General features: G+C 36.3%; 1 protein-coding gene across 5 annotated transcripts in view; it reads left to right on the top strand.

The window, feature by feature from the left end:
- The window catches only part of RYR2 (ryanodine receptor 2), a 444,114-nt gene that overhangs the window by 196,975 nt on the left and 228,933 nt on the right, over window positions 1-18,206 (top strand). For all 5 annotated transcript variants that reach the window (XM_062572155.1, XM_062572154.1, XM_062572153.1 and 2 more), the window contains 3 exons: window positions 1,797-1,893; window positions 10,181-10,255; window positions 14,323-14,479. In XM_062572155.1, coding sequence (XP_062428139.1) covers window positions 1,797-1,893; window positions 10,181-10,255; window positions 14,323-14,479 — 329 coding nt within the window. The remainder of the gene's footprint in view (window positions 1-1,796; window positions 1,894-10,180; window positions 10,256-14,322; window positions 14,480-18,206) is intronic.

The raw sequence follows: 18,206 nt of genomic DNA, 5'->3' as shown, positions 1-18,206 counted from the left end.
TGTGTGACCTATATACCTGAGGAAAGCTGTAACCAAACTGAAGATAAATTATCTCTAAATGGATGAAGAGGAATATAAAGCTAAATTTAAATTTGTTAATATCTGCAGAATGGCTGAGATCTTCATATGAAAAGTGTATACCACTGTATAGGAATGCCTAACACTAGAATGCCTGCTCTTAATCAAAACTTTCCATTACAAGTGTAGTAATAAGAATTTTCAGCCTTTTACTAATCTGTTATGTTTGTGGAAGGAAAAAAGAGATTTATTTTTGCAAGAAACACGTCAGTTAAATGAAATTACTTTGAAATGAAAATAATCCATTAAACGTGCTGGGGTATCAAAAGTAGTTTGTTAAAACAAAATGATTGTTTTTTGTATGCATTTTGCAAGATTTGCTTATATAGAAGTCAATTTACTGTTTTAGTCAAAATGGAGCTTGAGAGCCAGGACAAGTAATTCTGCTAATTCTGTACTCCAGATTTATATTGACTTAGCTCCATACATAAATTAATATATGTTAACTGAAATACCTCCCTGCATCAAAACCATGAATTTAAAGGTTAAAAATTAAATTCTAAAATTAGCCACCTAAATTGTTATCTGATATGATTTCAAAAGTTTGAAAAAAGTTTTTCCTGAATATGCAGTAGCATCAAAATAAAACCGAAGAAATGTGCACAATCTGAATGTTGGGTCTTCGGCACCAGCTCTCTCCCTCCAGGTCTGCTCTTACTGCACAGCAGTACTTCCCAAAAGGGACGTAGCTTCAGACTACTATTCTAACAATGATTTTAAAAAAAGGATTTTGATATAATAAAACTTACACCTTTTAATATATAAACCCAAGGAATTACGTTTTCACATCCTGCTCAAATGAGGAACTTGATATTAACTGATTTTAGCAAGAAGGAAGGAATTTAGGAATTACGTTTTTGTACTTTAAACACTTGTTTAGCTTGTCAAATTAAAAAAATACTATTGAATTGCTCTGAAAATCTACCAGGTGTTAGTACTCTTAAATTTCTAGATTATAAAGCAATATAGCTAGGAAAACATAAAATGCGTTTTCTTTTTAATATCACACCTCTGTTCCAAAGAGGTTTATGCGACATTGATGTTGATATTTTTACTGATTAGAACTGTAGGCTTATTTTCAACTTCCATCTGCAGTGTTTTGGTTCCCAAATGCTGTGAAGCTACAGGTATGTCCTGTCCATTTGTCTGTGGACATGGATTTTATTTGTACATAAACTAGAATCTTTAACTTCTAAAATTAAAAAACAAAACAAAACAAAACAAAACTGAGTGGATGAGGTAGAAGAGAAATAAGAAGCATCTCCCACTTTACTCATTGTAACTTAGGAGGGAAGTACTTGCTTTCTGGTTTCAGTTGGATCAATTTTTCTGTACATTGCACAAACTCTGTAATCCCACTTGGTTCCTGTGAAATGTCCATCCTGTATCCTCTGCAGGCTGGCTGAAGATGTGCTTCCTGCTCTCCTCAGAAACATTTTTTTGCAGCTCTTTCTTTCTTTCTCTCCTTTCCTAGTTAGTTGTTGACCTGAAATTTGTCTCCCTTGGCTCCCTTGGCCATCAGCTGGCTCCCCAGAGAATGAGCCATCTCCCTCATCCTCTCCTGGCTTCCATCCGACACAGTGACTCTTTTTACGGGAACATAAAGCACTAACAGAAAACAATGAAATAAAAGTGATATTTTTTATTACAGTTTGAACTGTAGTTTTGTGTGTCGCTATGTTCAGACCAATACACTTGATTTTCTCCCTTCTTTCAAGGCTATCTGATAGGAGGAGATGTTCTGACGTTATTGCATGGCCACATGGATGAATGCTTGACAGTCCCTTCTGGTGAGCATGGAGAAGAACAAAGAAGGTAGGTTTTCTGGCTTAGAGTAGAGTAATAATGAATTTTATGGAATTAGTGTTGGATGTCGCTGGTAGCACAGATTTTTGAAGGATATCATGAGGAGCTCTGTCTCATAACAGCAAATGCTGCTGAGATCAGCTTTGGACATGAGGCTCTTCTGTGCTATCCTTTTGGTATTCTTTCAGTCTGCTTTCACTTACAGCTTTAAAAGCAGCAGTACTTATTGGAAGTGGACTTCGTACAGCAACACGAGCCAAAATGCAGTGGGTTGTTGAGGGACACCAAACAAAATTGAATTGAACCTTTTTTTTTTCCCCCTTAGCTTAAAATCAAATGTAGAAGAAGCATTTCCAACTTTTTCATCTGTTATGCTAACAAACAGTTGGGTTGTTGTGATGGCCCATACAAAATGGCAGGCTAACCCTATTATTGTGGTTATGATTTTATCACAACAGATTATTTATAATATTTACTATTTAGTTTTATTCTTGATGATTTGTAGCTTTTATGCTTTTTTTTGTTATACATATTATTGTGACCTTTGATAACTTATTGTCAACTTTACTGCCTTAAAAACAGTGAAGGAAAAGTGTCAGTTTCTTTATTGCTTTTTTTCTGTTATCATATGTAATGCCTCAGGAGATGGTTAAGATTACCACCAAGTCCCTCAAAGCTGCTAATCTGGGTTATTAATCTCAGATGTACCTCACATGGGAGTCTAGGACTAAATTTATGGTTATTTTCATGATTGAAGTAATCCCAGAATGCAAGTAGAAAAGTGATGACAGCTCAGCATGTGTCTTTTCCGTCTCAGTTAACTAATAAATATGAAATGGTGATAAGACTGGCACTGAAAGCCGCATGTCTCAGTGGAGCCATTACACGGGTGAATCAAATTTAAAATAAAATCAAAGTCCTGTTCACTTGCTCTAATAATATATACCCCAAGCTTTTTTTTCAGTAAGGCTTTCATTGAAGTGTCAGATTTATTCATACCTTCAGCTTGAAAATAGTTATGTGATAATCCTGATTTTTGGAATACTTTGTTTATTTTGGCATCTGGATGTCTGAATTCCCATGACAAAGAAAGTGCTGATGATTGATTTCCATGTTGAATTTTCTCAGTTTGCAAGTAGAAATATATTTTCATTCTATATCTTTTAAAGATAGAGTGCACTCCTAAAATATATAGGTAGTAAAATTCTTCTATAAATTTGTAAATAATAATGGAAGAAACTTCAGCTGTTTCCCCTTTAAAGGTTTTTTTCATACAGCTGCTATCGCTTCCTGACTTTTTGTCATTTCTGATCTAGGAAAGAATTTTTAAACAGAGAAGATATTTCAAAATGCAGAAGGCTTAAAATCAGCTCATGTTTTAATTTTAATTACAACATAATAGCTGCATTAGGTCTTTGAATTTATTGCAGCTATTGCTGTCCTCACCCCTGACAGTGACACTGAGAATAAGATGATAAATAAATAGAATTCTACTAGTATTTTCTCATATTTCAGTTTAAATCCTGCAAAATTCGCATTAAATGCAATGTAATTGCGGAACTTTAGGATGATCAAGCACTTCATTAAAGAACTTTAACATTTAAGAGCACATCAAAAATCTCTCCCTTTACAGCAAGCATAACACTATATAGAAAATGCAATAAAGGAGTATTAAGTTGCCAGGTAAGGAAAAAAATGCATTTGATCTGCATGTGTATTCACATGCTACATCTTTGTACTATATCAAAAAGGCAAGGAAAGAACAGGACTCATTTCTTAAACTGCAGACCAATGCCTTAAACAACACGGACAACTGTTTTTCTTCTATGCAATGCCTACCTTTTCCCCTATCCATCTCGTGCCCTGAAAGAAGCAGAACTAGTAGACAACAAGTAGTGCATGATTAACAGATAGTATCTGTATCTTTTTTTCTGCTGTAGTATGTGAACAACTTACTGAGACACTCTGCTTTTAGTGCTTCATAAGTACTGGATTTGATCTTCTAAAATTTTCCTGTAGTTCAGGAGCTTTATTTGACAGAATATGCGTAAGCCTGATTGTTTGTTTCATATTCTCTTTTGCTCAAGTTTTTGGTTTTCTGACAAATTAGCCTGATTTTTATTTATGAATCTAAAATATAAACTAAGATTATTTTTATAGAGTTAGGTATAATCACTATGTCTAACATTTTCTCCTCTCTAAATTATTAATAAATTTATTTACTTCTTAGAAACTCTATACTTCTGTTCACTAGGATGACTCCTTGTTCAAACCAGTATCTAAAATGAGATTTTTTTTTAGCTCCTACTTTGAGTTTTCAAAATGTGTGCATACCTTAGTTTGATGCATACCTTAGTGGCGTTTAGCTGCCGGTAGAATTATATTTTATAAATACGGGTAATTTTGACAGGTAGAAAATGGTAAGATCAGTTATTTAATCTTTCATTTTTATTTAAGTTGCTTCACTTTTTGCACGTAACGCACGCTAAGGGTTGATGTATGTGGCTTTTATTAATTCCACATCCTTTTTGCTGCCTTTTGAAACAGCCTGGTGGTGGCTGTCTGCGGTAGCGCCTGGAGAGCAGCTCGGCTCTGCAGGGTGCCAGTGGGAGAGAGTGCTGAGAAGTTCCCCCTCTGCTATGACTCACTGATTCCTGCATCTCATTTGCTTTTCCTGCCAGTACCTTCTCTTATGCCTGCTCAAATAAGTAAAAGATCAGACAGTCCTAAAATAACAGTTTTATTCTGTACTGTCGCCCATTATCTGCTGCTGGGAATGAATATGTTGTTTTGATGTGAAAATTCCTCCTAGGCATTTTTTTAAAAAAAAAAAACCCAACCTCTCTCTTTCCATATTTTTAGGGCATTGATGCAGTTACATAAATTGGTGTATAACAGAGCTCTAAAGATTAACAAGAGTCCAAAAGGAAATGCACATTGAGTATAACATGATACCTGCTTAGGCTAATAAGCCTGTTAGGGCAGGGCAGCATTTTATACTTTTTTATACTCTTGCAACTCAAGAAAAGCAGTAAAATAGAATTTTATTGTCTGGACTAGTGTTTTTTCTAGGAGGCCCAAGTGGAATCAGAAACTTGAAAACAAGTTTTAGGAGCTGTGTAGGCCTATTCACGGCAGAGAAGTCTCTGGGCCACTGGGCTACAATCCCCTCGGAAATGCATTTCCCCTTGGAGGGCATTTTTTAAAAAGATTTACCCTGAACTTGCTACACTTAGCTTGGTCTGTAATTAAAAAAAGAAAAAAATCAATCGGAAGCAGTGCAAATATGCAAATAGAGAAGTTTGTGTGATAATATGCTGGTTTACATACTATTCGACCAGAAAAAAAAATAGTAGTATTGCTTTTAAAGCACTGCAGGCAGTCTGGGCCTAACCCCAGCAGCTGTCTTTCACTTTGACCCCACGGACAGAAGAAAAAAATAGAGATAATGTTAAGTTTGTGTAATTTCATTGAATTGAATGTGACTTACTGCACATTCGAATTAGGTGTATGCTTGCTTGTGTGCCTGGGGAATGGGACAGACCTGCAAGAGTTTTCTTAATTTGTATATTTTATCTTGAAATGGAAGTATCACTTAGTTTCCGTTCCCACCACTTTCCTCTTGTGTCGAACATGATCAATTTGTTAACTACTTTGAATGCTTTTTTTGGAGAATCATTTATAATTATCTGGCAGAAGATTCGAATCACTGTTTGTATTAAAACATTTTTTAATACAAAGCACTTTAATACAAAGCAATTAAAACAAATTGCTTGAAATTGTATTTGCTTTCAATTTGGCATCTTTTCCTGTTGCCATCATGGCACTTTAATTTCTTATCCTCCTTTGCAAAATATAGCTTTGAGTTTTCACCTGTAAATTTGTAACATCAAGGGAATGAATAAAATTTTTCCATTTATTTTGGCAGTTGGTATTTAGAGGAGGTATGCACTGAAGTACTTCTGTGAAATAGCTTTCTATTGTTTCTCACTTTAATTAAAAGCTGTGCAAGATAATACTTGCACAAAATTCAGCCTATGCAACAAAGATTTAAAAAGCCATATGAACAGGTAAGCTGGTGTTTGCCAGAGAGAATTGAGTCAGTCAACATTTGCCCTCTTTTTATTGTTCAGTTAAATAGGAATCATTTTACAGTTCTCAATTTGTTGTAGAATGCAGAATGTATAATTTTTATTTTCCTGTAAAAATGTTACCTAGTTACTAAACTGGTACTTTACATGACTGGAGAGTTGGATTGTTTTGCATTTGCTTTTTTCCTTAAAGTTTATGGCAGAAACTCCCTGCAGTATGAATATGTAACTGAAATTACTTGGGTTTTTTTTTTTTTTTTGGATTATAGTATCTGCTCTTTATTATACCATCATGCATATTCTTTTAGAGCTTAAAGCCCACACAGGAGTGGAGCTGTGAGTATTTCCAGTCCCCAGGGTAGCGTGGGGCTATTGCAATTAATTTGCACTTTGATTTGCAGCGCATAGGTTGAGGCAATGACTGCTGTGGAATTTGGGTCCAGACGTGCATTAGTACAGAAGAAATGACCTGTGAGAGGGAGCACAGCAGTCCTGGCTTTTCCGAAGTATTGCTTGAGGTAGAGTGGGCTGCAGTGTGTCAGAAGGCCAAAACACCCAGTAAGAAGAGCCCTTCATGCGGGAGTGTATAGGAATAACCTAATTTCCAGGGGCAGTTCTGTCGTTCCTGCCTTTGACAGCTTCTTTGGGTTAAGGGTGCTGTATTAAGGAAAGGTTAAGGAAAGATGCCAGGACACGGTTGCTAGCACCATGTCTGGTTAGGAGTTTGTATAGGAGTTGTATATTGAGTTTGTAGGAGTTGTATATTGAATGATTATATTATTTACAAATTATATTGCAAGTATAGTTACAAATTATATGATTTTGTACTAGTCTCAGAAATGGATAAACAAAGTTTAGAGTGGTGAAAATGATCACCTGCCTAGCTCAGCCACTCCAGCTCTTTTTCACCGATTCTGGAAGCCAGGCCGTTCTCTTTAGCCTGTTAACACACGTTCTTAGATACGGCATTACTAACTAATGCAGTCCTTACATCCTGGAAAGATGGGAATCTGACAGGGGAAAATGATTATTTATGACTGAAGTGTGAGCTCAGAAAGTTTGCACTCAGAGGAAATCATTTAAAAAAAACCCAAACCCTGAACAGGGGTTCAGTGAGCCAAAGAGCCTGAACAGTAATAACTATACTTTTATAAATAACTTTGAAAAATCCATAGAGTTTTTTACTGGTTTCTCATATAACTGGTTTTCGAATTAAAAACAGAGCAGCTTTGCCTGTCATTGAAGTGAATGGAACAATTTCTTTAAAGAAAATGTGAAAAAGCTATACAGCAGATTAGGATAGAACAAGTAAATAAATTGCCTTATAGCACTAGCATTTAGAGTATTTTGGATACCTTAATTTAAAATAGATTTGAAGTAGATCACTGAGATTACTCTTTGAGTTTTGTACAGAATTTCCTAGAAAATGTAAGCCATGCTCTCTGTAAGAATAAGTTCAGAGACTGGTGTCTATATTTATTATGGCCGGATCTTCATTAACTTGTACAAAGTATGGTATGTAGCGTAGTCACCCTTTCTTCCTCAATAATGCTTTGTGGCAAGGCATGTAGTTTGAAAGCAAACAGTAGGATTCACTGTGGTTTCTGCTTCTTCTAGTTTCTCTGGAGGCATTTTATCTGCCCTTGATCTGTGTAGACAGAATGACTCTGGCATAAAAAATACGCTTCCTTCTGGTGACTCCAAACCAATTCTTGAAGTAAGAGTTGTAACTTGAGCCTTGATATTTTGGGGGAATTTATTCATTTATGTATAACTCAGGTACTACATTTTTATGCTGTTACATTTATCACCGCCCCCAACAAAACAATAAATTAAATATATTTTTTTTAAGACAGAAGTTTAGATAAGACCTTCATATATATGACACCTGGTTCATTCTAGTTACTGAAGTTTACTCTATTATTTCTTTCCTGTGGAATTTACTTCTTGAACAAAGAAAACCCCAACAATAACAAAATGCTATCAACTTCCTTATGTAATGCCCTGTATTAGTTGATGAATTTCATTGATATGATTGCCTGCTCTTGCTCAGCAATGCTAGAATAAGAATATGAATTTGATAAAAATTCTTCCAGAGGTTTGGTATGCAGTAGTCTATTTTTAACCTGTGTAATTAATTCAGTATTGTAAGTGGAGATGATAGAACCAAATATCCAGCTTTCTTTTTGATGTTTACAATTGCTTTGCATCCACATTGTATCTCACAGAGCTAAGGGAGAAGCGTGCTAGGAATAAGCGAGAGCATGGTTAATCCTCAGTAGTCCCTGCTTTCTTGTCCTAGTAACGTGCTTGTGCATGGAGGGCCCTGTGCTGTTAACACCAGTAGAAAAGTGAGGCTCTGGGGAAAGGTTGCACCATGCTGTACTTAGAGTGTGGGACCTGTAATACAAATTAGTGGACAAGTTCTGGCTCTAGTGACTTTATATTAAGGGGAATTAAATAGATTTAGGGACACAGTCAGGAAGAACTTTGTGTTTTAAACTTGAACTTCAAGTCATAGGTCAGATAAGTAACTTCGTTACACCAATTAATTCACTTGGTCCGGATTTACAGTAAAGATGAACTGAAAACTCTCAATGGTTCTGAATTTCCTATAGATATTCTCCTTTGAAATAAAGGAGAAATAAAATCAGGGTGACTGATTCTGTAAATGTAGTGAGGAGTGATTATTTTGTATTTTGAACATTTTTCCCATACAATTTAAGTCTTTATTCATTTGCAGTATCTGAGAGTGGGGTTTTTCTTTTTGGTTCAGTGTTTTGCCATACCTTAATGCTTTACTGTTTCCTTTCTTCTTTCTGTTTTTACCCAGCATTAATACTTTTTTGTATCTTCCAAAATGAGTTTTAGCACATTTATAGTTTTATGTATTGTTAGCAATATTGAGAAGTATAGATTAACTCACATTTTCTTTCAGTTTACTTAAGTGTTTATTTAAATGTGCAGTTTTATTTTATGCTGAGCATCAATTCCTCTGGATTACAGGCGCAGAAGGACTTTGGAAGCAAAACTCTAACAGGTTCCTACATAGGCACCTGACTCCAAAGTTCTGATCCTCAAAAAACTGCTTATAACAGTGGGAACTGCCTGTAACTTCCATAGTAATGATCCCTAAAGCTATGCCTCTGGGTATATCCAGAAGTGCTTGATCTTGACTGAGGATCACAGCATTTACTTCATCCGTAAGCTCTTCTAGGATCCATAAACTTCGCCGTCCCCGACAGCATTCCGTGAAGCGTTCATCTACGCGTAGTGACAGCGCTGCTTTGCAGAAGTGACTCGTTTCTTCATTTTCCCGAACAGGAGGCCTAGGCTTTTAAAATCTGGAAGCAGCTCAAGGCAGGAGGTGGGCACAATGCAGTCCAAAGAAAGGCTCCCTGTGCCTGGGAGAGTGGCAGTGCTTAGCACTCGCCGCTCTCCTCTGAGTGTGCTTTGGAAAGAGTCTCATTCAGGGCTTTGGCCGTGCATCTAAGCCATTTTGTGGATCTGAACGGACCTAGTGTATATATATAGCATGTCTATGTTAAGAATAATGGAGAAAAAAAAACATTTTTTTGAGACTTAGTCATTTTTTAAAAGCACTCAGATTTCTGGATATATGCAAGGAACAAGAAGGGGTAATTGCATATTAAAATTTGGAAGTAGGAAAGTGTAAATGTCTGAGATGTCTGAAAACTATATCAGTTTTGGTGCTATGATAAGGTAATAAAATACAGTGACAAACAGGTGAATGTTCAAAATTCAGTGTAGTAAATTGATTGGGTTATTTTTATAATGTAAGCTCTGAGAAAACACTACCTTTCTTATGGGTGGGATGTAGTGATAACAAATCTTTATGCTCATTTAATGTGTATGTACTGTTAGAACCTAGAAATGCTGTAATCATCAGGTTTTTTCCTCTTCAAATCTTTGTCCTTAAAAGATGTACAAGAAAGATATCTAAGTGAAAAATATCACATTGCAAAAGATGCAAATAACTGATGCAAAAGACAATTAAAACTGAATAATTAGATTGGAAGGTTTAATTGAAAAGGGCAGGTATTGGATATGATAACCCTAGGAATCTGACAGTTGCAATAACCGTTTTGGCTCTCTTCAAGTGAGCAATGCAGTTGAATAAATGTGAGGAATACTTACTTAGGACAGAGCTGAATGTTTAATCTGTGCCTTTTCTTGATTTTCAGAACCGTCCATTACGAGGGTGGTGCTGTGTCTATTCATGCCCGTTCCCTTTGGCGACTAGAGACGCTAAGAGTTGCGTAAGTAAAAACCCTCTTAGCAAAAAGGCGTCAGTTTAGCCAGGGACTTTTGGTACAAAACCAGTGTTCCCATAAAACTGGATTTGTTAATACTAAATCTTCTGCAAAAAGCACTTCATACCACTTCCAGGAAAAATTAAACAGCTCCCTTTCTGGGGAGAATTTGTGTTAAATGTTCTAATTTATGTGTGTGTCTTTTGATTTTTTTGACGTTTCCTCAAGTTGTTCAATGAGTTGACTGTTTACCTTTTCTACACATATCTGGGACATATTTAAGAAAACCAGTTCTGATTACAATAACTCCCATGTGCAGCCCTCTAACTTGAGCTGTTTGGATATCTTGAAAGGTAAAAAAATTACAGAAAGACTCTTCTCTTGCAAGGGCACTAGAATGGTAGCTAGGAATCATGCCGTGTTTGTGACCACAGTAATCCAGAACGCATTGTGTTTGTCACAAAATTTCTAGTGACTAGAAGATGTTTGCTTTTAGACATAAAATGGTGGCAACTCTGGTTACACTGGTGATACTGTTCTCTGTGTGTGCATTTTATTTAATGGAATGATGTTAAATGTCATTGACAGGGAAGTAAAATTGACCTTGAGAGGGCTCAGGTGACAGCAATGAAAGTGTAGGTGGATCTGTAGCCCTTTATTTCCCTCATTGCACATACTTTCCTCATAAACAGTGGCATGGACTAACGTGGGGATTTGAGAAATGCCAGGTTTCTAACATACCTCAGCTTGATAGGCACTGTATGCTCACTTTTGAAGTGTACGCTTTTGAACATATATCACTGAAGAAAGCTGTGAGAACTGGCAAAACTAAGCAATGGCAATGGTAATCTTCCTTTCTAAGTAGCATGATTTGTTACCAGAAAAAAACAAAATGAACCCCAAGAATAACACTCTCTCAAGCTCTTCTCCTCTCTGTTCCTCCTGTATGTTATTCTAATAGCTATATATCTCCCTTGCCAAATTGCAGATGCATTATTATTCATGCAAATATTTCAATTTATAATGTAGTATCTCCCTGCCTGAAGTACTCCATCACTCCTAGTCCTTCCCCAAAGACTTCAAATACAGTATTAATTCCTCTAACTTCATGTGATTCTGCAGGAATCACTGTTTCTGAACTTTCCCCATGAGTGGAGTATCCCCTACAGCATGTCCATCCATACAAATTGTCTAGGCAGCTCATATCCTGTTGGGATGGCCTAACATAGAATAGCTAATACTGTTGCTTGGGTGACATGGATCCTTTACACAGATTCTAGAAAGAATTTTTAAGTAGTTAGATGGCCTTAAAACATCTTTCCACTCAAAAAAACTACTGTTGTAAGGGTATATTTTGACCTTTTTCTTGTGCTGGAGGGTTGAACTAGGAGCACGTCTCAATACAGTTACTGTTTTCTGTCTCTTACCGTCCAAGTGAAGCAGGCTACTGGGGCCAAGTGGAATAGACTATAAATTGAATCAAACTAGAGGAAAGGCAAATCCTTACATGGCCCATAATATGAAAGGTGCAGGACTGATGCATTTTGCTAGACCCAGCAATATAATACCTGGGATTCATGACATGACCTCTTAGCTGAGTAACAGAAGAATTTATGCTAGAACACCGATAATTTAGATGTGTCTTTGTGTACTGACTTCACTGTATAGAAGGCATAATGGAAAAAGGAAATGCATTGCTAAGATGTAAAGCTTCCATATTTTCTTCTTTTGATAAGTTGACCCCACCGACCGTTCACCTCATTATAATAGAGTATTTCATTTACAATAGAAAATATTTGGGGGGGACCTTCATGCCTTTTGCCTGTTTAAAAAAGCCTAGTAATTAAAAAGCTTTAGAAGTTTAATTAGTGAAGTGCATCAAATCTTCCTACAAAAGAGAAGACAGTTATTGCCCTTGCATTTTAAAAGTGTCTTTCAAATTGTTTTTGCATACTTTCTATACAGTATGGCTAACACTTAAGAAGAAATGCTTGAACAAAACAATGTGTGTATTGAACAGGCAAGTTCTTCAATCTGCTACACGTTTGACTGGAAAAATGAAAATGATTTAAACCTGTATAAGATGTTTATTTAACTCATTTTCAGACTTGTATATGAATATATATTTGAAACATATGCATAAAAGGATTTTGTTTTAAAAGATTTTTTGCCTGGAATTATTTTAAATGCAAGTGAAAAAACTCACTAATAAAAAATTCTGATGTGGGAATAAGTTCGTAATCAGGTTGAGTTGAAAGGGATATGTTTGTTTATTTCATTGATCTTATTTGAACATGGATTGATAATTGGGCTATTTCAAGCCACAATAGAAGTAGAGAGTTATTATAAATTATGCAAGCTCCTCAGAACATCAGCAGTGTATCATAACCCCCATTATGTTGGGTATTTTGGAAACACAGAATAAAGGAGTTCTCCAGGGATCAGTACTGGGTCCCATCCTATGTAACGTCTTCATCAATGACCTGGACGAAGGGTCAGAGTGCCTCCTCAGCAAGTTTGCTGATGGTACCAAGCTGGGAGCAGTGGCTGACACACCTGAGGGCTGTGCTGCCATTCAGAGAGATCTAGACAGGCTGGAGAGCTGGGTGGAGAGGAACCTCATGAGGATCAACAAGGGCAAGTGCAGAGTCCTGCACCCAGGGAGAAATAACCTTAGGCACCAGCACAAGCTGTGGGCTGACCTGCTGGAGAGCAGCTCTGCAGAGAAGGACGTGGGAGTGCTGGTGGATGACAAGTTGACCATGAGGCAGTAATGTGCCCTTGTGGCCAGGAAGGCCAATGGTCTCCTGGGATGCATTAGGAAGAGTGTTGCCAGCAGGTGGAGGGAGGTGATCCTGCCCCTCTCCTCAGCCCTGGGGAGGCCTCATCTTGAGTCCTATGTCCAGTTCTGGGCTCCCCAGTCCAAGAGAGACATGGAGCTACTGGAGAGAGTCCAGCGTAGGGCTACAAAGATGATCAGAGGGCTGGAACATCTGCCCTATGAGGAGCAGCTGCAAGAGCTGGGTCTCTTCAGCCTGAGGAAGAGAAGCCTGAGGGGGGATCTTATCAATGTGTACAAGTACCTGAAGGGAGGGTGTCAAGGGGACGGGGCCAAACTCTTTTCAGTGGTCCCGTGTGACAGGACAAGATGGAATGAGGAGAAACTGAAGCACAGGAAGTTCCTCCTGACCGTGAGGGGGAATTTCTTCCCTGTGAGAGTGACGGAGCACTGGAGCACGTTGCCCAGAGAGGTTGTGGAGTCTCCTGGCTGGATGCAACCCTGTCTAACATGCTCTAGGTGACCCTGCTTGATCTCCAGAGGCCCCTTCCAACCTTACCCATTCTGTGATTCTGTGTATTTTTGAAGTGCAAAAATTTGAAGATGTATTACTGAAGAAAGTTTTGTGACGAACCAGTGAAACTTCTCAGCTGTGGCGGTTTTCTAACCTAAGGAAAACTCAAGAACCCTTCCAGGAAAGCTATGTGAAATGTACCCTTCTTAGTAATCTCTACACAGGTTTGTCTTCAGGAGTTAATCAGAAGGTCAGAAGAACTGACTTTTCCAGAGCTCAGTTTGAAGCAAGAAGTTAAAACTGTACAGTTTCTATATTTTGGCTTGAGGAGGTCTTAGGATTATCAGATGGGAAATTTTTGCCTTTTTTTTCCCTTCAGTTCCTTCCCTAGAATGTGAAGACTCTGGCTAACTGTTTTTAAAATTCATTTTTTGAATCATCCATCCCATATGTACAGACTGCTTAAAGAAGAGTGTTCTGTGAGAGTAACTGACCGTGGCAGCTGGTAGATGAAATGTTGGAGAAGGAACTGGCTGGAACCATGGTGGTCTGTGTAAAAGAGGTGTAGGTTATTTGTTACTTTTGGAGTGATTTTGTAGGAGATAACCACACTGTAGTCATGTTCTTGCTGATAGTCTGAAGCTTAGAATTTAACAATTGCTGGAAACTACTCCAGTTAGTTGGCGATATAATGTTCTTCTCAATATTTTTGCTAATAGTTAAATTTCAGATTTATTCAGATTCTGATTTGTTAAAGTTTTTTCTTATGAACTTTCTTAGGTGGAGTGGCAGCCACATTAGATGGGGACAGCCATTCAGACTAAGACATATAACGACAGGGAAATATTTAAGCCTCCTGGATGACAAGAGTCTTCTTCTTACAGACAAAGAGAAAGCAGATGTAAAATCTACAGCATTTTGTTTTCGTTCTTCCAAGGTATGGAATTAATGCAGCATTAATGTAACTAATAATGCTTACATTCTCTTTGAAAAGCAAGATTTAGATATTTCCTTTCATATTAATTATAAGAACCTCTCTATCTTTTTGCTGATTAGAAATAAAGAATTCAATATAATTAATATATAGAAAGCTTATTCTATCATATTTGCACTGGGTAGCGTTGCCTGACTGTTTGTTTTTTACTGCTTGTCCATCTTTGAACAGTCTGCTGGTTTCTTATTTATTTTTTTGATGAACTTTACTAGTACTTCACCTCTTTATCTGTGTTGGCCACGGTAGGAAGCAGTTATAATAATATGAGTTCTTTAATTAAATTGGAGAATCAGGATTTTTTTTTTAATTAGATGCTTTACTGTGCTCTAATTTACAATTACCATGGTTTGAATTCTATACTAGGCATTTTCCTCTGACACTTTCAATAAGCACTTCAAGTTAAAAAGTACACTTTGTATAGTGAGTGAACAGTTTAACGTAATACTATGATAAATCTATGATAAATTCTTTAATAACATTTGATTTTTTTAATACTTTTTAGTCGCAGCATGATTTTGCTGAAAATTTTCCAATAGTAGTATTTTTTATATTTATCTTTTAAAATATGTGATAATAAACAGAATGATAAACCTTTCAATAACCTTTCTGTAGCATTTACTTCATATGTTTTAAATTATTTCCATTGTATGCTTGGTATGATAAGTAATGACTACTGAAAGCAGCTATATAGACTTGTGCACTCTGAAAAATGAAGACATTAGATCAGGTGACTGTTATCTGGAGACCCAGACAATGTCTTTTTTTAAAAAAACAGAAAAGCCCTGAAAATACTTAAAAATTTCAGGACAATACAGCACAGATGCATTGGGGATTTGCTGTTGCAGTTGATGTGTATCTCAGTAGTTTGAAGCAAATGAGATAAGAGAATTCATATACTGATTCTGAAGGCTGGACTCTTCAGCTGAAGTTGCACCAGGGACAGTGGAAAAATATACTGTCATCTACTATCGTATGGATAATTTAGTCCAAAAAATATATGAAGGCAAGAATTCTTAGTGATAAAGAGGGTATCAGTAATCTGTTGTCAATATGAAAAGGCAGTTGGTCTCTATTTTCTAAGTAGCAAATGCAGGTGAGTGTGTGGTGTTTTGGAGATTGAACAGTGTTCTGTTTGAAGTTTCTTCCCTTGCTTTTTTCAGCCTGAGTTTGGAAGTCTTATCTGAAGTATTTTGAGAATTTACATTTTGAAATGAATTTATTCTGACTTGAAAAAAGTGTCCATACTTTTTGCTTTAGCTGTTGTTAAGAGACCAAACCTACTATACGCTGAGAAGAGCAGAGATGAAAGGTTATGGGGCCAGCATGAAGAAGAGCAGTCATTTCTGAAGGGACATTTAATCAATTCTTGATTCAAACAGTAATCAATTCTTGAAGTAACGTGACAGCTTTAAGAGAGGTCTATAAGCTTATCAGCATTTCACAGATGATGAGAAAATAACCTTACTCCATAACTGTAGTTCTTCCATTCACTAGCTTAACGGTACATAGAGATCCCACTTGTTGTACTATAAATAAGTCAGTTTTAAATAGGAAGAAACAGGAATGGGGAAAGAATACCCTTATTTGCACTGTTCACAATTTGAATTCATGCTTAAAGTCTCAGTTCCTTGAGGCATGTGAGTAGATGAGAATTTCAATTTCCAATTAGAAAAAAAATCTGTGTTTATGTTTGCAGAGAAAATATTGAAAACGTATCCCCTGTGTAACCTGAAGATTTAGAACCAAATCTAAGTGATCAACATTTATTGTAGTTTTTAACCTCAATATTTGCAAGGGCTTTACTCATTTTAAACAGAGTAGCTTGCCAGTACTGCATTTAAAATTTAAGTGGGAAAGAACCAAAATGCTTCCATTGTTGATCAAATAGCATTTATAAACCAGAATAGTTTTCTCAGGTGCACAAAGTAGTAAGTGCGCATGATTTGTGTGTATGTGTATATAGCTATATATACACACACATATATATAGATAAAAATGTATATATATCAAAAACGTTAATGATTTATATTTCATATTTATATTATTTTACTTCTGTATTTATTTTTACATGAGTGAATTATAGGTATCTACTCTTGTAGCCTACATGTAGGCTACATGAAAACATGGAAGGGTTTGTCTGTGATCTTGTATGCCTGGAATAAAAGAAGTTTGGAATGGAATAATATTTTAAATCACTAATTGTGTATGTTATTGAAAGACTTTTCTTTATGAGAAAATTCATGAATCACATATTCACATCTTAAGAAACTGGAAAACAGACTAGAAAAAAGATACTACGGTATAGAAGCGCTGAAGACTAATGCAGATAAATGCCTATAGCTTATGAAGATAATTCAAAAGATTGGAGCTTGAAATCAGCGTATCATTTCTTCATATGCTAACAGGACCTAATTCATTTTTTCTTGTATCATTATCTGCATCCAATTTCGTATTATAAGTAGCTTTTCAATTTCCATCTATTACATTCAAGTTATTTGTGTTAGCTTTTGAAAGAGGTGAATGCAATATTAAGAGAAATTATATGAACAACCTAATGAATTGACAATGAAATAGAAACAGACAATAATTCAGTAATCAGCATCAGACATATTAATAAATCAGTTATCAGTTATTACCACATATCAATGGACGAGATTTTAACAAGCACTTAAGGAATTCAGACATTTAAAAGATAGTGAAATTAACACATATATCCAGAAACAGTTTAATAAGCTGAATTGATGAATGTATTATCTTGGGAGCTTAATGTTATGAAAAGTAATAATAACAATTCCACCCGAGTAAACTTACTGTTTTTTTCTTTTAAGTGCTTCAAAATGCATTCGTAATTGTAGGTGGAAAAATACCTAGTTATATGACATCTCCCTTTACTTAAGAAATTCTTTTAAAATCCTTTAAAAATTAGAAGTTGTTTTCGGTTCATTTAAAAAACACAATCCTTTGTCATCTCTTCCTGTGAAGCTGTCTCCTCAAATCATTATATGTGTATTTTGTGTAATCATTCTCTAAGTTTTTCCTGAAGAGTAGTTATAACAGCATAAAGCATCTGGGAGAAATTTTTATCTGATTATTTGTGATATTACTCAGGAACTAAAGGAAGCGGCTTGTCCTCTAATGTTGATCATAAGAAGCAATAGATGTTGATGCTGCTTTTGGTTAGGGGATCATCTTATGTGGCTTTCTAAACCCTGTGTTTTATTAAACTGCTTCTTGAGTGTAATTACTGCTCCATGAACCTGCCTCTCCTGTTGAAATGGTGAAAGGACAAGTGAAACAACAGCCTCAGCACCAGTGCTGGTCTCAGTTTCAGCTGCCAAAATTGTGACATATTCCCTGTCCTCTCAGGAGAATTGTGAATAGTTTCTATATCAATTACATGATCAAACAAAATGAAGTCAAAAGTGTTTTTGGTTACTCTCAATAGAGAAGATTTTTGCCTAAAATGAAGTCAGTGATAGAGCCTCGAGAATGGGCAGATCCAGCCTGTAGTGATGGTCAAAGCCCCCAGAGAAGTTTTGAGCCTGATTACGTTGACATCTTTCCTACAGTTACAAGATATTACATACAGGTCCTTGTAACACGTTTTTCCCACATTACCTGTGGATTTAACAATTAGGTGAGGGCACGCAGAAGCTTTATCGATCAGTTT

Source organism: Rhea pennata, chromosome 3, assembly GCF_028389875.1.
Source record: "Rhea pennata isolate bPtePen1 chromosome 3, bPtePen1.pri, whole genome shotgun sequence".
NCBI classification, from domain to species: Eukaryota; Metazoa; Chordata; class Aves; order Rheiformes; family Rheidae; genus Rhea; species Rhea pennata.
This window is presented reverse-complemented; position numbering and strand designations above follow the sequence as displayed.